The 23312-nt window shown below is 38.0% G+C and overlaps 1 protein-coding gene across 2 annotated transcripts in view; it reads right to left on the bottom strand.

Annotated features, from left to right (window-relative positions):
• Positions 1-290: 290 nt before the first annotated feature.
• The window catches only part of LOC131059982 (tyrosine-protein phosphatase DSP1), a 93188-nt gene continuing 70166 nt past the window's right edge, over positions 291-23312 (bottom strand). The window contains exons 3-5 of one of the 2 annotated variants that reach the window (XM_057993055.2): positions 1015-1072; positions 869-912; positions 291-775 (exon numbers count right to left, since the gene is read on the bottom strand). In XM_057993055.2, the coding sequence (XP_057849038.2) occupies positions 572-775; positions 869-912; positions 1015-1072 (306 nt within the window). In that variant the 3' untranslated portion in view covers positions 291-571. Of the gene's footprint in view, positions 913-1014; positions 1073-23312 lie in introns of both variants that reach the window. The other variant, XM_059210020.1, reaches the window with a different exon arrangement.

Here is a 23312-nt window from a genome sequence, read left to right as displayed (position 1 = left end):
TCAAATAAAGTTAAAAAAAATAAAATGGTTGAATTCCAAACATGAGCATGTCTCTAAGATAATACCAAAAAGTGCGTTGTCGTGAAAGAGAAAAGAAAAACAGTTACATTCTCCACATGAGCATTGAGCATTTACCTTTTGTAGTAAATGAGACATTGTAGTGTTATAATGTTCTACCAGGATTCAACTGCATAGTTTTTGAGTCAAATTTCTATCACTCATTATTCAATATACAAAATGCTCCAATTCAGGCATGTCTGACAATCCATTTATGGTAACTTTGTTATAAATAAATAAAAAACCTTCTTTTTTAAATTGATTCATCTTTAATTATAAAACATTGTCAGGTGGAATCAAAAAATGGCTTCTTTGTTGTATCAAGCCAAGTGTGCCAGATGAAATAAATTTCTCTACAGCCAATCAACTGAAAATGGATTGTTTAAAGGGCTGCATATTACATATGGCCTCCTGAGAATGATAGTATTCAAACAATACATTGTTCGATGACATTATGCAAAAGCTTCAAGTTTCTGAGATATTTTAAAAAATGAACAGTGGAAAATAATTCAACTTATGATCGTAATGTAGGAGGACCAGGAAAATGTGATGATGTGAAACCTGAACGTTTAAAACTGGACGCATCAAACAGATCGATAAATTGTTGATCTAAGTGTCTTGCTTTCAATCCAGCATATCGCTGGTATTCATTAAAAATTGATGATAAGCACCAACTCTGTACTTTTCTGAAGCAACCTACCAGGCAGCCAGTACGATGCTGCACAAATGATAGCGGTAAGAGTGGGAATGTATAGAAACATATAGTTTCTCTCGGTTTAACTAATATAAACTGCGATGCATAATATTTTACCTTTCCTCGCTTGCAATGAATCAGAACAGGATGATTCCTAACATCTGTGTCACATGAAGATAAAAAAGAAAAATCATGTGAACAATAATATCTTACAGAAAATTATTAGATGACAGTGGAGACAAATTTTGCTAAAGAAAATTTACCTAACAAAACCTTTAATGCTTCTCGTATGACATTTTCTGGTATATTAACAAAAGGCTCCTGTCAGTCAAAAGACACTAATTTCAAATTTGATTATAGTAATCAGACTCTATAAAGACAAGAAATAGATACATTGGTGCCTTACTAGATTAACTAACAGGAATAAATAAATAAATAATAGTTTTAAAAGAAGCCCTCATAAATCCTTCTTGATGCCAACATATAATGATAATAGTGATAACCTAAGCCCAGCCCTCTCAGCTATGCATAATGAATATTTTATTGAGTTGCACTCCTAGCCCAAAGAACTAGTTAGGGCATATGTAAGCAGTAAATAAATGTAGCAAAAGTAACTAATGAAGTGCCAGATAGGCTTTTATATATGTGTGTGTGTCGTATTATTTTTCTTTGTATTTGTGCTAAATATTTCAGCAGCATACCGAGACAATGCATCTCCTGACACAATAATGCATCTCAAAGACGCAACACGACATCCCAGAAAATGTATCCTGTGTACTCCTAGAGGCACCCTGAATGTCTCTAGCTGTCTCCTACCATCTCTAGAGATCTCACAGGTGCCTCAAAAAAATAGAAAAATAAAATAAATATTTATATTCTCTTTCCAAGCCCTGAAAAGAACATGGTGCCCACTACCTTTTAAAGCCTTTGAATATAAAAAGTAAATTCAAAACTTTTATTATTTTTTCAGGATCTGATGATTAAATATCTGATATTTTCACTGGAAACCACTGTGTAGTTTCTTTTTCCAGCATTCTGAATCTTCTTTGATATCCCTCTTCAGTGAAATATATATATTTTTTAGAATATCAACTGAAGATTTTCAAAAATAAAAAATGTTTATCTTAAATTTTAAACTTATAATATGTGTAAAAAAGGAATATCCATACCCATAGCCCAATACCCCAAATCTGTACCTTTACAGATGTAGATATATAAATGCCTTAAAAACTATCAATCACGGATGCATAGATTAAAATACATTCAAAATAGCCCTCGTAAACATTTCCGGCTACCAAATTATAAGTGTTAAACCCAAGCACGACTCTGTCAAGTATCCTACATTGTGGATGGAAGCATATGTTGCAAAATTTAGAATATGATAGTGAGTTGCACACCTAACCAAGAGAGCTAGATGATGAACAATGCAGGTCAGGTACTCTTGGAGACAACAAAAATCTACTCTGGCCACCCGTCAAAAAATCTATTGACATTTGTGCAATACTAGTTTATCATTTTACTGTTGTGATTTACATTTCCCTTGCACATTTCTTTTCATTTTTCCTTACAAATGAAAAGAAATGGTAAAGCGGCGTTTGTGCAAGGCTAGTTTATCATTTTAGTTTTTACTGTTGTGATTTACGTTTCCCTTGCAAATTTCTTTTCATTTTTCCTTACAAATGAAAAGAAATGGTAAAGCAAAATGTAAAACACAGCAGTAAAGAAAAACAAATGAAATTCATATTCAATTTGATTAAAACATGGGATGCAGTGTAGCATTTGTTAACCAAGCTATAAATGCTAATTGCTCATTAGTTTTACTAACCATCAACTGTGAGTGCTTCATGCAGCTAGAAGCAATATCCTAACCAGAAACCATTGAATCAAGAACAATTTAATTCAATGGCCAAGATCAAATAAGACCAAGAAAAAAATCTATACTGGAAAATCAAGGCTGGAAACCAAATTTCAAAGATTTCAAAAACATTGTCCAATGTTTCTAGTACAAAAGCCAAGAAGGCATTTGGTGAAATAGTGCAACTTCCCAAAACAGAAGCCAACAAAATTGTTTGCTCATCAACTTAGCCTCTACGAAAAAGAAAACGTATAAATTTCACTTACTAGCATAGATATGTTTTAAATTCAAGCAAATGAAGAAAGTTGTAATGGGGTTTTTTCTGGTTAAAGTTCTGACAAAATTTTAGAAACTAGTATTTCAGACCACACTTTCTAGTCCTTATGTGAACCGTAAGCCATCACAAGATGGATGGAAGAATGGAATATCATGAGAAAGATACTTGCATGATAATTCCTTGTTCAAAATTTTGATTGCAAAAGCTGAACCTTATAATTTGTTTCTTCTAGACAATTTGTTCAAGACAAACCATTTGATTTCTTTTTATAACAATGTAATCAATATGCTTCTACTAATTAATTAGATAATTTAACTATTCATGTCACATGACACCAATATTCAACACACTAAAGCAAGTCATTTATAAATTATATTTCTCTTTCTTTATTTGTTAAAACACATGTTTTTGATTAAAAAAGCAGCGTTAACTAGGGTGCTGACCCTTTACATAGCCAAAAGACTATCAAAATTTAAAAACAGCCCAAAGGTGGCAACAAACCAACCAGGGGTACAAACCCCAAACTAACAAGTTAGATAGCCAAACACCTGTCAAACCTGCAACAACCCACCCCAACTCAAGAGTGGGGAGAAACACCCAAAACTTGACAAAGGGGGGGTTGGGAAAGGGAGGCAGATTTTCTCTTCCATCTGCGACAAACAACCATCCAGGCAACATTGTCATTAGGAAAAAATCAGGCGGGGGGGACCCCGTAGAAACACTGTCAGACTGCTGCTGCAGAACAACAGACTGTTGTTGTGGAAAGCAACAAGAGCAGAATCACCAAGAGAAGAATGAGGCAGAGGAGCAGGAGCAACAGAAGATGGAGCCAAAGGAGCAGAAGAGTCCACAACATCAGCAAAGGCTTCATCAGCAGTAAGGGGAACCTCATCTCGGGGGGAGACAGCATCCTCGAGGGAGGAGTCAACAAAAGTAGACTCAGAAGCATAAACCGTCAAATGATCTTCAGTGACATCCTTCCACCAAGTTGCAACACCTCTATGACGTGAGAGAGAACAGTCCAAAGCTAAGTGACCCGTTGAAAAGCATCTTCAGCAGCGAAAGGGGAGGCCCTCATAATCCACCAATTGAGTCCAAGGCCTATCTCCAACCATCAAAACCACATCCCTTGGGAGGGGCAGAGATATGTCAATATTGATTAACAGACGGGCAAAGGTTGAATGACCCATGGAGGATGTGGCATCATCAACTTTCAAGAAGCTATCAACAGAGTTACCGATGGCCTCAAAACAAGAATGCTCCCAAAAATGGAGGGGAAGATTAGGGAGGCAAACCCAAACCGGACGTACAGTAAGAGGTTCAGTGAGGGGGTTGAAGGAAGTTGTCCAGGGCTTAATAGAAAGAGAGTGATCTCCCCAAGCCCACAACTTCCCCAAAACCAAATCTTGATCAAGAGTAGAATTAAAAGAAGCAATGAAAAAACCTTTAGCACAAGGAAAAAGCTCAAAGTCATGAGCAGCTAAAGGTTTCCATGAGTCACTCACCCAGAAATGAAGGTTCGGAAGAGAAGGTCAGAACCCAGAAAATCTGCAAACCAAAGCACTACGTTGATAAAACTCAACATTTTCCGCAACCTCCTGGCCACAGACCACAACAGGGGAAGTCTTGGCACAGGGAAGAGGACGAAATGGCTTGTGGGGATGAGCAACAGCTCTGGCCACGCGAGCAAAGCTACAACCAGGAGGAAATGGAGGAGGTTTGGGATGAACAAGATCACCAGCAATAGGGATCTTGGCACCAACACCAACCCTGACAACAGAAGGGTCATCCACAGTAGCAGAGGATTTTCCATCCAAACCCTCGGCAACAATAGTTCCCCCAAAACCAGTTGCAAGGGCAACAGTAGCCTCAACAACAATAGGGATGGCACTAGCAACACCAGCTCTGACAACAGAAGGGTCATCCACAGCAGTAGAGGATTTTCCAGCCAAACCCTCAGCAGCAACAATTCCCCCAAAACCAGTCGCAGGGGCAATAGTAGCCTCAGCAGCGCAGACACCACTAGCCAAACCACAAGCCACAGCAGGGGGGGAGCGTAGAGAAGGAGCCTGAACATAAGCGTTCAAAATCTGAGCAGGAGAGAAGTGACCGTTGCGCGGAGGAGAGACAGCCATCGTGAACTTTGCAACTAATTATAATTAAGTTGTTAAAAAACATGTTATACACAATAATAGACATGCATATTTCATTGAAGGGTGGCAGCAAATGTAGAAAATAAAGATACCTTTGAAGGAAAACTTTATACCTTTGTCTTTATCAGTTCAATGTATCACATTCTTACATATCATAAAGATCACAACAATAACAAGCTCTTGATTTGTAAGGCCCAACCCATGGAGGGAAATAGATACCATATATCTTGATGCTACTTTGAGATGCGTTGCTTGATTCTGATGATATAGACAATTGGTTATTTGATCTATGTCTTAGGTGAGCAATAAGAATTCCAACAGATTCAAATAAGTACATTCCTATTAATCATTTATCCTTTGTCATTGATTTTTATTTCTATGTATACTTTATTTTCTAAAGCCTTCTAAATAAGTATATTATATGCATATCTAATGATCATTATGTTCCATGAGATGTCATCTCTCATGGTGGTTATTAAACAATTTACGTACCTTGTCCTTGTTTCCACATTTTTGCATACATGAGATCATATTTAACGAGGCATTCTACCCACAGTAACACGTGTTTTCAATGTTTCCACATTTGCATGCACGTCTACTAGGATGCTTGCACCATGCTTTCGATGGATGTCTATACCTTGTTTTAAAACTTTCATTTCAACATAGGAAAGGATGCGAGGACATACTTGCCTTAAATTATTGAATGCTATAAAAAACTAAAGAGATTAAAACCATTATTTTTTCTCATATTAATGCATTCATATGTGCAACAAAGAGAAGCTAAATTATAGCATTTACTTAAGGATCCATTCTTTATTAAATAATGACTTGATGTGGATATCAAAGTGATGATATTTAGACAAAGCCAAATAGCATGGATGAAATTTTCTTCAAACTTAAAATGTATCAAGAGATCAAGGCTAAAAATAAAGTAGTTTATGGAAGTCTTTTGGTAGTTGTATTTTAAAGTTTGTTGAAGAACTTACCAATGAAAGTTACTAAAGTTTATGATGATAAGAATAGGAACATGATGTATAATTGTGAAGATCTATTTGTGCTCTTTCTAGTGTTACCATCGATAGAAATGTTTAAAGAAAATATTCATTTATTATGGAATTTAATCTATTTGAATGGTAGCAACAAGATGCACTAGGCCACTTCATGAAGTTTAATGCTACATGACTAAATCTTCACAAAAATGGAAATTACTAAAGTAGCTCAATTTTCCAAACAATATAAGATGTAGAGCCTTGGCTAAGATCTTGTACATAAAGAATTTGAACCAATATTTGGATTTCTACTTGAACATGACAACAAGAGATGTGGATTCATTGCAAAGAGTGTGTACATCATAGTTATGAGACCCAAACTCAGCAAGCTGATTTTTTACTCAAACTCAGACTCGACCCCCAGCCACGGCAAAGACTCGGGCGATTTAAAAACCCAAGAAATTTAGAGAATTTTAAGGATTTAAAAATTGTTTCATGCACCCTTTAATAAATAAACCTTAAAGATACAATAACATCATCAAATAGAAGGTAATATGATCGCATACACAAGTATACATCGATGATCGATCACATAAGTATAAACACAAGTTGTAGCTAAAGGAAATAACACACTTGGATATATAAATATTGTCAGATGTATACAAAACTCATCGAATATGAAATCCATGGCATCAAAACAAATATCAAAACTAAAATTATAAGACTATGGCTCAAAGGAGGTTGCATTACTCATCCCGACGTCACAACAAGTCATGCACTAGCATCTAAGATGGGTCCTAAATGATGATGTAGCCATGATATTTGCTTGTGTCTCGTAATGTGCCCTTTTGGGAATTACCCTAAATTTTTCCCTAGAATCACAAGTTCAATAAAAGCAATGTTGCTTGGCCTCCTGCAACCCTTGTTCGACAGGCCTCCAATTGGGCAAGGTAGTAATTATTGTGAGTATGTGAGAGCGATTTGGTAGCTTCCTTTCTTCTGATCCACAAGGGATTCATCCTAGGGCTAAGCCTACTAAACAGGCTCAAAAGGTTACATTGGGCAAAGACATTTTACAAGAGGTGAACAACAATGTAAACTTTTTTACCAAAGATAGCCTAATTGGCAGATTTAGAGGACATTGGCTGAGTTTGGCAGAATTACATCAATGGATTTCAACAACTTGGCACCCCATTCAGCTTGGTGATATCTAGATCTACCCTTGTGCGCGGAATTTTTTTTGTTGTGGTTTTTGATAAGGTCAAAGATTGTCGTAAGGTTTTGAGGGAATATCAATGGGATTGCAATGAGCACCTGTTAATATTGAAACCTTGGAACCCTTCGTTCAATCCAACTACTGAATCTTTCACGAGAATTCCAATCTAGGTAAGATTGTCGAATCTTCCTTTGCATTTTTAGTTTGAATCTTGTTTCAAAGCTATTGGAAATTCACTAGGGAAATTTTTGGGGGTTGATAAGGAGTCTTCAAAGTATTTTCATACCACCTATGCTCGAATTTTGGTTGAGATTAATACAAACAAGGAGCTCTCTGCTGAGATCTCTCTTTGCACCAAGCAAGGTAGCTGGAATCAAATCATTGACTATAAAGGTATCCCCTTTAGGTGTTGCAAATATTTTAATACAAGACATGTTGCGGCCCAATGTGTTAAGCAAAGATTTGATAGCAAGGCTACTTGGTGGAAGGATGTTTCCCCCCACCATTACTCAGTTGAAAAGGATGTGTCGGATGGGAAAGATACAACTGGTGTAAATGCCTCTAAGATGTTGTCCAAGGATGAAGCCCTCATGCTCTCATCATATCAATCACAGTAAACTCCAAAAACTCCAATTGCTCCTACAAGGAATGATCATATAAAATCTACTTCACCACCGTGCTTGAGAACGACTGGGAATGTGGAGAGCTCAAATGTTTCATCCTTGAAAGGTGAAGAAAACTCCATAGGGAACCTGAATGGAGGCCAGTGTGATGGAATTTCTGAAGAAAATTGGACATTGTGCAAAGGAAAAAGAAGAAAAATGAAGTGACTTTTAACATGCAACGTTGCTCCCATGACAAACGTGGAGCACATTCTTGATATGGCAGCTGGTTTTTTTGTTGTTTTGACCCATTAACGGGTTGTTGGATTATTGTGATCCTTTATGTAATTTTTTATACAATATTAATAAGGGTGTAGCCCCATAGCTGCTATTTAATGATTAAAAAAAATGAAAAATAGATAATCTATTAATATTTTGTGATTGCATATATGATCTATATATATCCTTTATTATAGTGATTAATCATTTATTTATTGAAACCTCCTATGAACCACCATGTAAAAATTAGGGAGGACCTCAATAAGGTCAGTAGGTGTGTCTTCCCCTTCTAGGTAGCCGACCTCATGCAGGATGGACAAGAGTTCCTACCACTTGGGACCAAGAGGTCAAGCATGGATACTCCACGCTCTTGGGCTTAGATGTTGTGAAGTTAGGGCATCTTATTGAGGAGTAATGCTTAGGAGAGCAAGTGTGTCTTCCCCTTATACATAGCTCACCTCATCCTAGATGGACAAGGGTTCCTGCCACTTGGTACCAAGAGATTGAGATGGATACTCCACGCTCTTGGGCTTAGATGTAGTGAAATTAAGGCACCCTAACATGCTTCCTCTCCAGCCCCTATAATGGTGGATTATGGGAATGAAACTATTAATTCTTGTCTTCTTCAATTAGATTGGAATGATTAATAATATTTATGCATTTATATGTTACCCTAACCCTTATTGAAATATTGAAAGAATTATAAGTTATCTAACATGATTGCAGGGCCTGCTCCAGGGTTTTATCTTGCTAAAGACATATTTATTGGTAAAGTTAAAATTCTAACTATATGACACTTCTTCTTTAATCGAACTTGTGATTCTACGGCAAAATTTAGGGTAATCATAAAAGGAGACACTAAATGCGCTTAGTGGGGAAGCTTGTATCTATCCTTCCTATTCGTGCCACCTATTCAACCATCACCCTCCAATGATTGAGACTTGTTTAATCCATTCCAAAAATCGACCTTGCCCCCCTTGGCCTCATGTGGTAGGCCGCTAGCAATCCACCATGAGGTGGTGTACTTAGAAGAGGACCTCATATCAGTTTCTGCCTTCTTTTATTCCCTTACTAACCTTGGCATGATAGATTGCAGCAATAGACTAGGAATCTAGATATTCCACATTGTTGCCTATATCCAATATATGACAAGTTAAGTATTAAATATATTGTTATGCTGCATACATATAATGGCCTATATTAATATGTGAGGAATTATGCATAAAAACATTATCATGCTGCATACATTAAGCTTGTATATCAAGCATATATCCATGCACACCACAATATTTACTAGATCAAGTATGGCTGTATTCTGAATTGCAGATTTCTTTCCTTAATTTATCAATCTGTTTTTGTCTCTCTTTGTTATTCGATCAACTTAATAAACTCAAATTATTACTGCCTTTATAGATCAGATCTCAGGTTCTTGTCCCTGTTCGATACCTTTGGATGAGTGCAAACTGTATATAATGAATTCTGATCCTTTTTGAGCGGCTGATCTGCTGGATATATATATATATATATATATATATATATATATATATATACAAGTGGTGTGTCCCTTCCAACTGACCGCTGCCCTTATTTATATATACAAATTGCATTATGAAGAAGGAAGTTGGCCAAGGTTCTTTTTCACATTAATTGCTACATAATCGCTGCTCTCCTTATCATGGTTGGCCTTAATTATATAGTGATCACCCCTTATTTAAACTTCTATATTGTTGCACTTGACTTATCAAAACCCTAGGTCAGCTCCTTGAAGAAATTAATCTAGGTCGGCATCCTTTTGTCAGTTGATGGTCTAAAATTACTTATTTATTATTATTATATTTATTTCTAGTCAGCTCTAGGCTTAGTGTTGTGTTTTCTATTTATAAAATCCTAACCTTAGGCAGGGCATGACAGTCCGCCCTTCCCGAAATTGCTTGTCCTCAAGCAATAGCTGAATGATCATGGAGTCTAATTCGTAATCCACCTTTTGCTATGCTACTCTAATATTATCATAAGTTGTAGATTCGAATTAAGACATGTTTTCTCCTTTAATTCGAATGTGAGTTATAACCAATAATTAGAAATTGGCAAGGTTTAATTTAAGACAAGTTTTCTCTCTTCTTCCAGAGAAAAGGATCAAAGCCATCTTGTAATAGTACCAATTGTATTGTAATTTGCAAAAACTGATTAGGTTGGCCATCTGTTTGCACATTGGATATCTTTGTGAGTCTAAGCGAGGGTGAGTCTTTCCACATACTAAGATGAGGATTAGAAACATAACACACATCCTTAGATGTGATGTTCTTCTTGATTGTATTGCTTTAGTGGACAATCTTCCTATGTGCAAGACTTTCACTGTGGACATAAGTTAAATAGTGGCTAATACTTGCTTGCCTTCTACTTGATGTAAAGTTCTCTATAACTCAAGATGAAGCGCTTGTTGAGGTGATAAGTTTAGACGTTTATGGTTTCTTCCATGTAAAAGATCATCTAACACAAAATATTTAGGATAGATGTTTTATACATTGCATGGTGTATAAACATTATACTTGACATAAATGTCATTTGATACACCATGGGCCTTGATACAATGAAATCGAGCTTTGGAGATATGATATACAAGTTCTAATCTGTTAAGGACATGTCTACATACTGAGCATGACTTGTAAAAACTCCTTAGGACTATGTTTTGAATTAAGACATGTTTTCTCCTTTAATATTACTAAAGAGATGATAGTCACTCCTATTGTTCATATGACAGTTAGGTGCCAAGCAAGAAAAGTTTTGATGGTTAAAGTACATGATGGTGTTGTGACTTATTCACACATCACCTCATTGCAAATGGGGACCCCCACTTTTTTTTTGCTTTCTAGGATAGTAGTAAAGTCTTTTGCTATTAACCTTTGTGTTGAAGAGGTGTAGTTTCTCAAGTGGCCAGGAGGAAATCAGGTTAAATCTCTATCTTTAGGATGAAGTGAAGTCAGTCAGTTGTCAAGGCTTAGGAAATGAATGACTCATCTTTTGCTTGCAAAACTAGGGATGAAATGCTAAATTTAGCTAAGGCATGAAAATTTCCTTTGATTGCCTAGATCAGCAACCAAGGCATCGACAGTCACTTCCTTTGCCCTTCCTTGGCATTGACAATCACTTCCTTTGCCAAGCATTGACAATCACTTCCTTTGCCCTTCCAAGGCATTGATCACTTCCTTTGACTTCATAGAAGCCCCAATCAACATAGAAACCCTTTTTATCAAGGATGAGCATTTGATGTATTTTGCAGCGATCCAATCCTTGCAATAGAGCAATTTGAACCGATTTATGATGATCACTTCGTTTGATCATCATCTTTGGATGGCAAGAGGTGAAAAGGAGGTTTCAATGGTGTCAATCTGAATAGGGTAGGCAAGGAGGTTTGAGAGGCAAGTTCCTTGGATGGAAATTCAATTGAGTATGGATCACTTCCTTTGACTCTTCAAAAGTCTGAATAACTTCCTTTGCCCTCCAAAAAGTCCGAAAAACTTCCTTTGCCCTCCAAAAAGTCCAAAAAACTTCCTTTGACCATTCAAAAGTCCGAAAAATTTCCTTTGCTCTCTAGGAATCACGAATTACTTCCTTTGCTAAGCGATGTCTTTGATCCTTCCAAGCATCGATCTGGCCTAGAACACATTTCTTTTGATCCCTTAGAGGATTGATCTGTACACAAAGAGTTGTTTTGAGAGATAATTGATGGTGATGCTTTAATATTCTTATAGTAAGGGGAAGAGCTTAAGCAAATGGAGCAAGAGTCTTGGACATTTCTTTTGCCTTGTCACGATCACAACCTTTCCTTTGCTCATAAACATGAATGATTGACATAAAGTTTGGGCTTATGATCGAATCAAGATTTTGATGAGAGCAAGCTGGAGATAACAATTTAAGACGACTTCCATTGCCACTTCAGAAGTCCAATTTTCTTCCATTGACACCTGGAAAGTCCGATGTACTTCCTTTGCTCCTTCTCCTTCAAAAGTCTGAAATCCTCCTTGTGATCATGCCAAGCAACGATAGGTAATGAGGATCATTAGCGCCAAGAGTATGATTTTAAAGTTTTAAAGAAAATGTTTAATTGTGCAATCAAGTCGGCTTCCTAGGGAATGGAGGAGAGAATTTTGTAGAAGGTGCAAACAAGTTGGCCTAGGTAAGTGAGGAGACACACCTCATCCCCTTGGGCACCTGCAAAGGGGTATTTTGATCATTTCATTTGAACAAAAAAAGGAAGAGAGACAAAACAAATTAATCCTTCATGTGCAGGGCAGCAACTTTGGTGCAGCAAATTTAACTAAAGCAAGAGAGATTCATCCATTCATCTTCAGCATCAGCGAACCCTGTCTACAATCAGCATCAGCAAGGAAAGATTTCTGGACAGCGAGTTGAACCTTAACATCAGCGATCAAACGCTAAATCAGACATGAAGTAAGCAGAATCAGACTTAAAGAGGTAAAAGTGGGCATAAAAAATCATACAGATCAGGGCATACATGGAGAAAGGTAGGTAAAATTAAGTATAAATTATATGTGTTTGACGCCTTATTGTTTGTTTTGTAGGTGACAAAGGAGGGAATCAAAAGGGGCAGGCCTGATTGTTGACATCAGAACAGCATTCGAAGGAAGGTACTTCAACATCAGGACCAAATTTGAGTCATGCTAAGCAGAGATCAAAGCAAACACAAGGATACCAAGGAAGGTGACTACGCAAGAAAGACTTCAAGATATTCAAAAGCTTTCATTACATCATGGCGACATGATGAGGTTAAGAAGCCAAAATGTAAAGGAGAGATCATACGATCATTTCAAGGCAAGATAGGCAAGCAAGGGTAGAAGGTTGACTTGATTGTGATAGTGCCATCATCATCACATCAAGCTTAGCAACGTTGAGTATCAAGAGATATTACTAGAGGCATCAAGACTTGCTTGTGATGACGTATCTATTGAAATATAGCTAGGTCGTATCCCTTGATTGGGCCGACCTAGCTTGGTAAATGTTTGATGGGCCTACTTATGTGATTATATTATGTAGCTTGTGAATGTTAAAGGGCAGGCCCTATTTGGGCGCTCAACTTGTGTAACTTGTAATTGGGTCTGGCCCTAAATGGGCATTGTAACTTGTGATTCATGCTGGGCCCTAAATGGGTGATATAATGTAACTTGTTGATGTGATAGGGCTGACCCTATAATGTGTAACTTGTAATTATTATGGGTCAGACCCTATTTTATGCACCAACTTTACATGTCTTGTAAATTTACTGTAAAGGCCGACCTAAGTCAAATAAGATGTAAAAGCTCATATATATTCAAGGCAATGCAAGCATCAACACAACATATACACACTTAGCGAATTACCTCTGCAAGGTTAGCGAACTTCTATTGTATGTGATCTGCAATTTCCTTCATTGATCAGCATCCGTGATCAGCAAATCTGGAGCTGCACTCTAGGGCAGTGAATGCTTATCAGTCAGCGATTTGTCTACTAGGCTAGGCCAAGATCTTCTGGGCTGCCGAATTTGCCTTAGGTCTGCTAGAGTGTGTCAAGGCTGCCCAAAGGCTGTCTAAGTTTGACAGCGATCTGCACATCACCCTGACTTCCAGATTAAGATAAGTTTTGCTACAGTTGATTTATGCCCTAGAAGGGTAAACTTGTAATCTGCTCAATCAAATCAGATCTGAGATTATTGTTGCTGGGTTTTTCCTCCAAGAGGGAGGTTTTCCCAGGGTATCACTGTGTTATATGTGCATTTGTGTTTTCTTGTTCTTTACTGTCAATCTGATTGCTAAGTTTAACATAAAACTAACATGGTATCAGAGCGGGTTCCTTCTATAAAGCCTAACAGGTTGAAGGTAGATCCTATATCCTTTTTTTGCAGACTGAGAAATCAAAGCAAGTAGCATAGAGAAGTGTTGAAGAAGACTAGCATGAATGCAATTCTATCAGGCTTATCGCTCTACTCATCAGACTAGGAAACGATTCACAACTATTGATTGCTAATGTCATGCAGTGTCCAGACTTCAAACCGAATCAACATGCTCCTGTGGCAGGGGTATTTATGAAGTGCTTATGGATGAGAATGGATTCTGAGTGATGGCGAAGGCCGAAGGCCATGCAACCATCATCAGATGATTCAGTGTGATCTAAGTGGATGGTTATGTTGAAAACTAACTTATAAGAGATAATTATTTTTTTAATTTTTCATGCCGTTATCAATTCATTGGATAGTGAATCATGTATGATAGTCTTGAACTATTAGTAACCTCTCTTAAATGCTTTTAGTATGGACTGAGGAGCATAAAGATGATGATTGTATTCAAGAGAGGAAGGTTTTGAGACATCTTGTGAGGAAGCATCACAGGCTGAAGACTAAGAGACATAGCTTAGTTGGTGATACTACGATCAGGTTCAGCTTCAAAGAGAGCTTGTTGTGTTCAGCTTCAAAGGGAGCTTGTCGTATTCAGCTTCAGAGGAAGCCATATCCTTGGTTAAGGCAATCTTCTGGGAGAAGATTGAGGTGAAAGCCCTCGATTAAGGCATTCTTCTCTGGGAGAAGTTTGAGGTTAGAGCCCTCGTTCCACCCTCTGCAAGTAGGCATGGTGGACCCACCCTCTACGGAGGGCAAGGTGGGACCACCCTCCGCGGAGTGCAAGGTGGTAGTTTCTTTGAGATGTAAGACCTCTTCCACCCTCTGTGGGCAATGCAAGGTGGATCCATCCTCTGCGAGTGTGCATGATGGGTATCATGAAAGAGTTCATGATGTATATTGAATTCATCCTCTATGGGCATGCATGGTGAATATCATGGAAGGAATCCACGACGCATCTTGGAACCATCCTCTGTGGGAATGCATGATGGATATCATGGAAAGAGTCCATGACGCATGGTTACGGTGTAACTTGATTATTCAAGGGATACTCCCTAGCTAAGAGGGAGTGTTGAAATATAGCTAGGTCATATCCCTTGATTGGCCCGACCTAGCTTGGTAAATGTTTGATGAGCCTACTTAAGTGATTATATTATGTAGCTTGTGAATGTTAAAGGGCAAGCCCTATTTGGGCACTCAACTTGTGTAACTTGTAATTGGGTTTGGCCCTAAATGGGCATTGTAACTTGTGATTCATGCTGGGCCCTAAATGGGTGATATAATGTAACTTGTTGATGTGATAGGGCTGACCCTATAATGTGTAACTTGTAATTATTATGGGTCAGACCCTATTTTGTGCACCAACTTTAGATGCCTTATAAATTTACTGTGAAGGCCGACCTAAGTCAAATAAGATGTAAAAGCTCATTTATATTCAAGGCAATGCAAGCATCAACACAACATATACACACTTAGCGAATTACCTCTGCAAGGTTAGCGAACTTCTATTGTATGTGATCTGCAATTTCCTTCTTTGATCAGCATCCGTGATCAGCAGATCTGGAGCTGCACTCTAGGGCAGTGAATGCTTATCAGTCAGCGATTTGTCTACTAGGCTAGGCCAAGATCTTCTGGGCTGCCGAATTTGCCTTAGGTATGCTAGAGTGTGTCAAGGCTGCCCAAAGGCTGTCTAAGTTTGACAACGATCTGCACATCACCCTGACTTCCAGATTAAGATAAGTTTTGCTATAGTTGATTTATGTCCTAGAAGGGTAAACTTGTAATCTGCTTAATCAAATCAGATCTGAGATTATTGTTGCTGGGTTTTTCCTCCAAGAGGGAGGTTTTCCCAGGGTATCGCTGTGTTATGTGTGCATTTGTGTTTTCTTGTTCTTTACTGTCAATTTGATTGCTAAGTTTAACATATAACAGTATCAAGTCTACCAAGCAAACTAAGGCGGCATCCTTGTCATCACTAACCAATCAAAGGGTTCTACATCAACATGTCCAGATGCAATGTACATGACTCATCCATGGAGACACAAACTTCGAGATACCTAGCCTCATATTCTATCGGTTCACATTCAATATTGAACCTAAATGTAATTTTATCATTAGCCAAAGGAAGTTGCTATAACAAACCCTAATTAGGGTTTTCATCTTGTAATCTCGGCCATTGATTGTGAATCAATCTGAGCCATTCATTGTAAAGAGCTATCTATATAAGGCTCAGTTTTCTCATTTGTAAAAGGTTACTAGCAGGTTAATACTTAATAGATCAGTAAGCAAGTTAATAGTTCAGTAATAGCCAATAGTAGCTAGAGTAGAATAGGAAGAGAAGGCAGAAATTGTTGCCAAAGTTGTAAATAAACTTCTTTTTCATCAAAATTATGATGAAATGTGTTGTTTCTTCTACAATTGCATGGTTTCTTGTTGGATCTTCATGTTAGATAATGATAATTAGATGAATGAAAGAACTTTGTGCATGATCAATGGTGAGAATCATATATCCATACCATTAGCAATTTGCTGATTGTAAGTTTCCCTTGTGTGGTCAACTGGAATCCTTAAATGAGCTTAACTTCAATTGCTATTCACACTTTGATATGAATTGCCTTGATGGTATCCTTGTTGTTAATGGTGATTTGAACATCATTTTTCTCTCCTTAGAAGATCACACTAGTCTTCTTAAACCCTATTCTTTTGCCATTTTATTTTCCAAGCAAGTTGTTAAAATCTAAGTTCCAGCAACTTCCAAACGTTTAACATTCAAGCATTCAACATAAGTCCCCTTGGATTACCAGCAATCACATCAACCATTGAGCTTATCCACGAGTCAAGACCTGACAGTAGAAACCTTGGAGTTATCTCATTTGATTGCGAAGCATAGCATTTGGGAGACTTTATTCAAGAGAGGATAAGATACCTTGGTATTTTATTCTGTGTTTGAACTTTGAAGTGCATAAAAAACACATCAACAAATGGATTATCAAACTTAATGGACTATAGAAGTCTAGTCTTTGACAGATTTACGATATATGATAAATGGTATGATTTATCAAAAGAAAGTAAATTTGTTTAGTTATATATCAAATTTATCATCTTGAACTCAATCAATCAATGATATATGTCCACAAGTAGGGATTTCTAGGTGTCCACTATTATTATCTATGTTATCGGGTTCGCTAGTTTTGGTCCTGTTGATGTGTTTTTCATGCACATGCGAACACAAAATAAAATACCAAGGTATCTTATCCTCTCTTGAACAAAGTTTCCCCGAATGCTGAAGATTTCGCCGAAGGATCAATCGGCGCAACTCCAAGGTTCTTATATGTAGGTTCTCTACGTATGGATAAGCTCTTGCGGTATGATGTGATTTTTGCTGGAATCACAAGGGGACTTACATTCGATGACTTGAGCGTTTGATTTACTTTGGATACCACTGGAACACGGGTCTTTACTAATCTTTGGTAAGGGTTGGAGAGGAATCTAATTCTAACACTAAGAATGTAGGAGCAATGGATGACCTTTGATGAAACTCTAACTAAGTCTTGCTTTGACATGCTATGATCATCTCCACAAGGCTAGTGCGATCTTCTAAGAGTAGCTTTATGATGTTCAGATCACCGCTACAAGCATAGACACCATCAAGTTGATGCGTATCAATGAAGAAGCGATAACTGGAGTTAAGCTTAAGCTGAATGATTCCAGTCGACTACACAAGGCAAGTTTGCAATCAACAAACCGCTAGTAGTATGGATATACAAATTTCACCATTGATCATAGAAATTTCTTCCATTCATCTAATAACATGAAATTAAATTTGAGAAGTATAGAGACTATGCAAATTGTAGAATCGACACATAGAATTCACCATTCCTTCAATGAAGTTTACATGTCTTTTGCAACAATGTCTTGGCAACAATCTTTGCCTTCTCTTTCTACTCTACTCTAAAATGCTATCTACTATTGAGCTACTAATTATTGACTATCTCTCTTTTTCTAACTCCTAACTATTATCTATTAACCTTTACAAATGAAGAGCCAGAGCTTTATATAGAGAGTTCTTTACAATTCAATGGCTCAAGGTTGATTTACAATCAATGGCTAGGATTACAAGATGAAAACCCTAATTAGGGTTTGTTATAACAAACTCCTTTAGCCAATGAGAAAATTACATTTAATGCTTGAGAACCAATAGGAAGAAGGGGTAGGTGCCTTGAAGTTTGTGCCATCACTGATGAGTCAGGTACATTGAATCTGGACATGCTGAGGTGGACCAATCTGGTTAGAGAAACAGTGACTGGGATGCCACCTTGTCTGGTACTTGCTTGTATCTCTTGATATTTGATGAGAAGCTTAACTTTGATTAACTCTTCTGAAACTATCTGCTTCTTAAATGTACCTTTGTATTGAATTTAGTTGATCCTCCTTCGTCCTTGATGCGATGAATGATGTACCTCTTTGACTTCCATGTGTTTGATGAGGCCTTCTTCTTTATTAAGTCCTTCCTTCTTCTCCGGTAGCATGTCTCACCTTGAAGTGGTGATAAGGTCATTCTTCTCTGTCATCATGTGGGTCTTTTGTGTGGTAGAATGGAGTCTTTTGAGGATAGCCAGGAACTCCTCGAGCACTTGAAGTCTTCCAACGCTTCAAAACACCTAGAGTCATCCTTTATGCACTTGGAATGTCCTTGATGATGATGGACTGGAATAGGTCGTCCTTGTCTTAGCCTGATCTTCTTCTGTCTGCAAAACAAACCAAAAGATGATTAAGTACACATGATATATTTATCTTAACATACGATTTCTTACCTTAAATCATCAACAAGAAGACATTAGAATGAAATTCGCTCAAAATCCTCTCCAGGGACAGGCCCTATAAGAATTTCGCTCTGGACCCTTTGGAAGGGTGTTGTGACCATTTCACACATCGCCCCATTAAAATGGGGACCCCCTCTTTTTTGCTTCTATTTTGCCTGTTCTCCTCTCTGCTTTTAGGGTTTTGAGTAAGTGAGTGAGTTGTTTGGACTAGGGTTAAGCCTTAGGGGTTTCTTTTGGATATTTTCAAGCCGAGTCCAGTCAAATTTTGAAGATTATTAAGCATCCTCTCGAAGATTGCAATTTTTGAAGTAGGATGAGCCTGTCAGAAAGTCAAGTATGTCTCAGGTTAGGTCCAGTCAGGGTTTTTTGAGGGAAAATTCAAATTTTGTCTAAGGGCTAGCATTTTGAAGATGGAATTGTACATTTTTTGTCTGGGTAAATTTTGACCAAATTTTTGAAGGCTTGCTAACTGGTCCCTGGCCTTGAAGATAATCTAACCCTGCCTGGTGAAGTGATTGAAGATTTAAATTATGGATATTTTGGCTTATAAAGGTGAAATCGCTCCTGTCCCTCTCCCAGGGACCAAGGCGAAAATGTTATTTAGTGCATATTTGTCTCTAACTTCCTTTAAATTGTTTTGTGCAGGGTCTCCAGGGGAGATGATTGGACATGAATTGAAGATTTTGAGGATTTTGAAGGTTTGAAAATGATGAAATTTGAAGGAGTAAGATACATTCGCTCCTGTCCTCTACTGAAGGACCAGGGCGAAATGATTTATTTTGGTCATTTTTGGCCTTGGTTGATCAAATTGAAGCATTAAGGACACAAGGAAGAATGAAATGAGCATAATGGAGTATCCAGACTTAGTTAAAAGCAATGAAAGGTTGAACTTTTTGTCTAGCAAGATGAATTCGCTCCTGTCCCTCACCAAGGGACCAGAGCGATTTTCTTTGTACACACCTTCTTGGACCTTTTCTGGATTTGGGCTCTCATTCATGGATTGTAAAAAGATGATATCTTCCCCAGCAAAGGAAATTTGAGATGAAAAGTGAAAAGATTTGGCCTTGAAACTAAAAGGCGCTGCTGTCCCTCACTGAAGGACCGGAGCTTGAATTCCAAATTTGCATTATCCTTGCAAGATTTAAGTGATTTTACGATTTGAAGAGGTCAAGGGGAATGTGTTCTGTCCGTTGAATATAACTTAAGTGGGCCACAATGAAGAAAATCAACCTAAGTAACAAAAGGCGCTCCTGTCCCTCCTTAAGGAACCAGAGCGATTTTCAAAGGGTGCTCCTGTCCCTCTCCAAGGGACCAGAGCGATTTTCTCACAAGGCAAATTTCTGGCAAAGGTAAAGCAAGTTTCATGTTTGGGATGAATGAAGGAAGGCATAATCGGTCCATTGAAGATAATTTTGAAAGTTAGCAAAACATAAGTGAGCTCATAATTGCCAAGGTGCTCCTGTCCCTCACCAAGGGACCAGGGCGAAAAACACATTAACAAGCCTTCCTCCTCAAATTGGGACGAATCCAGGTCAAGGCACAAGATTGGAGTGATATTTAAAAATGCTTCAAGGAAGAATGGAATTGCAAGGACCACAAAATTCGATGAAAATTGGCTAGGGCGCTCCTGTCCCTCTCCAAGGGACCAGAGCGAAATCTTCAAGTATGCCTAAACACTTAACATTTGAAATACTATTTCTTGTTTCTAGGACTCAAGATAGAATGGAGAATCATGTTTTATGCCTTGAGGGTAGTTGGAGGTCGATGTGGTCAAGAATTCGTACAATAAACTAAAAGGCGCTCCTGTCCTTCACTGAAGGACCAAGGCGATTTTCATAAAATCAACAAATCCCCTCCAGAATCACGCCAAGACAAGGTTGTGCAAGGTGAGAAATGTCTCTCAAAAGATGATGAACAAGGAATTGCCCCCAAGAATCGACAATCTTAGGCTCAAATGTAAAAATCGCTCCTGTCCTTCACTGGAGGACCAGGGCGAAAATCTTTGGAGAGTCTATTTTGCCTTGAGAAAACGAGTTGAGCAGGCACTGAAGGGACGAATGAAGATCATTGTTTACATCCAAACTTGAATTGGCGATTTGAAAGACAAAGACCAAGGACAAAGGGTGAGATCGCTCCTGTCCCTCACCAAGGGACCAGGGCGAAAATGCTTTAAGGCAAGATCCTTCCAAAGATCGAATAAATCAAACTCAAAGTTCCAAATGAAAATCCCATTTTGGACGTCCAGGAAGAGATTTTGAACGTGAAAGCAATGAATACAAGGCCAAAAATGAAAAGGCGCTCCTGTCCCTCTCCCAGGGACCAGAGCGAGGTTATTAACAAATTGATATTTTTTACCATGCCTAGGCGCCAATGTCCTCCAAATCACATTAAAGGCCAATTTCGCTAAAACTCCAAAATATTTTAAAAATTAAATTGACATTTAATAAAAGCGCATAGCATTTAATAATTAATTTTTGAGCCTTAAAAAAAAATCAAAATTTTCAATTATAAAGGCATTTAAAATTATTTTTTTATTAAATTAAATTTAAAAATGGAGCGCTTTGGGGTATTATTTTAATATTTTGACAAGTTGGCCTTATTCTTTTATTAATTTTTATTTATTTTTGGCCTATTTTCCAAGTCGGCCTATGGGAAATTGAAATGGTGAAGCGTCTATATAAGAGAGGTGTGTTGAGCGATTTTAATCCATCATTCACTCATTATTTCAAATGCGATTTGGAAGAGCAAGGAAGGTGCGAAATCTGGTCTAAGTTGGAGCGAATTTTCCTCAAGTATTGGAGACTAGAGGTGGTAAATTGATGCTTGCAAAGACTAGAAGGAGGCGCACTTTGCTAAAGGGAGTCTTCAATCTTCATTTTGCCTAGCAAATTTTCCTAATTTTGCATCATATCTTAGAATTAATTCTCAAGTGGAGGTATGACTTGATTTTCCTAGTCCCAACGTTGAAATTTTGAATTTTGAATTTCAAATTGCGTAGTTAAATTTAGGAAATGATAATTCAAAGATTTATCATGAAGTTTCCTAAATGTTTAAATTGCAAAATATATTACTCATCATGAAATGTTGTGTAGGTGTCAAGATGGCGACCCCAAAGGCAGGAGCATCCACTAGTCGTCCAGCTCTCATGAAGGAAGATCAAAGGAATGAAGAATTGGAGACCAAGATCGTGTCAAAATGGAACAACATCGGAGATACCAACTTGGGAAACTTCAGTGTGAAGAAGTTTCGAGAGGTCCCTTACATTGGAAAGCCATCACCTGTCGCAAACAAAATAATTGAAAGTGGCATTATCAAGGCGGTCGGTTTCCCTCCAGCAGTCCAGTGCCATGAGCTGATGATCGAGTGCACCCGCCATTATAACCCACAATCAAGATCAATTGTGTCCAAGGAAGGAAACACTTTGGCTTACCTTTCAGAGGAGGCTATAAGTGAGGCTCTTCATCTTCCAGAACATAGGGATATGATTTACAAAAGCTTAGAAGGAGCCAGGTACATGTATGAAGATGATCCAGACACTTGCTTGAGCATCATCAATAAGAATTGGTTACTCAAAAGTCGTCCTCGCTTGAGCAAGATTCCCAACACACCACATAGGATCGACTTCCAAGAGGAGTACAGAGATTTGATAACTTTACTCAATCGAGTTACAAGGGCTCCTCAAGCCTTCTATTTTGAGAAGTGGATGTTCTACTTCATCCAAGTGATAGTTCAAGGAAAAGGAACGATTCATTGGGCTAGAATTATTAGCCATTGCTTGGACGTGCAGTTAAGAAGACTGAAGGCTACCAAATCCTTCCACATGAGCTCGTACATCATATATGCCTTGATCAGGAGTTTTGAATATGCAGGACTACCTCACGGAGGAGTGATCGGAAGAGGGCCCGGAGAGGTCAGAGTTTGTGATTCTTATGTCCATTTGCATCATCCACCTGGAAGTGACTACAAGTTAGTCAATGATACCTTCACGATGAACATCACCAGGACATTGCAAGGCGGAATTCACAATCGGCTATCTCAAGATGCACAGGAGCTTGTGAAGAGGTATGGTGCTTGGTTCATCCAATTCCAAAAATTTACATATATTAGAGTTCATGGGTGTCCTTCGCCTCCCTATATGTTGCCAAGATATCCGACAGACAGGATAGTACTACTTGAGGTGACTAGGCAGTTGGCAGCTTATGCAAAGGCATTCAGACACAGGCATGGAAATGGAATTCCTGTGCCTATCATACTAGGGAATTCAGTTGAGGTATGTCCTAATGCTCTAGCCATGGATGACGCAGAGAAGGAGCTGGCCTTATATTCATTTTCATTCTTTGCCTTGAGGGAAAATTTTGATCCTTATGGATATATAGAAGAAACAGTTGGTAGAAAGTACAAGCACGAATTTCAGATAGAGGACTTTTTGATGAATCTCACAGATGATTTAGAAGTGAAAAGAAAGATGCATTCCAGGTTACCT

This window comes from Cryptomeria japonica, chromosome 8 (assembly GCF_030272615.1).
Source record: "Cryptomeria japonica chromosome 8, Sugi_1.0, whole genome shotgun sequence".
NCBI lineage: Eukaryota > Viridiplantae > Streptophyta > Pinopsida > Cupressales > Cupressaceae > Cryptomeria > Cryptomeria japonica.
The sequence above is the reverse complement of the archived record's forward strand: the minus strand, read 5'-3'. Positions and strand labels throughout refer to the sequence as shown.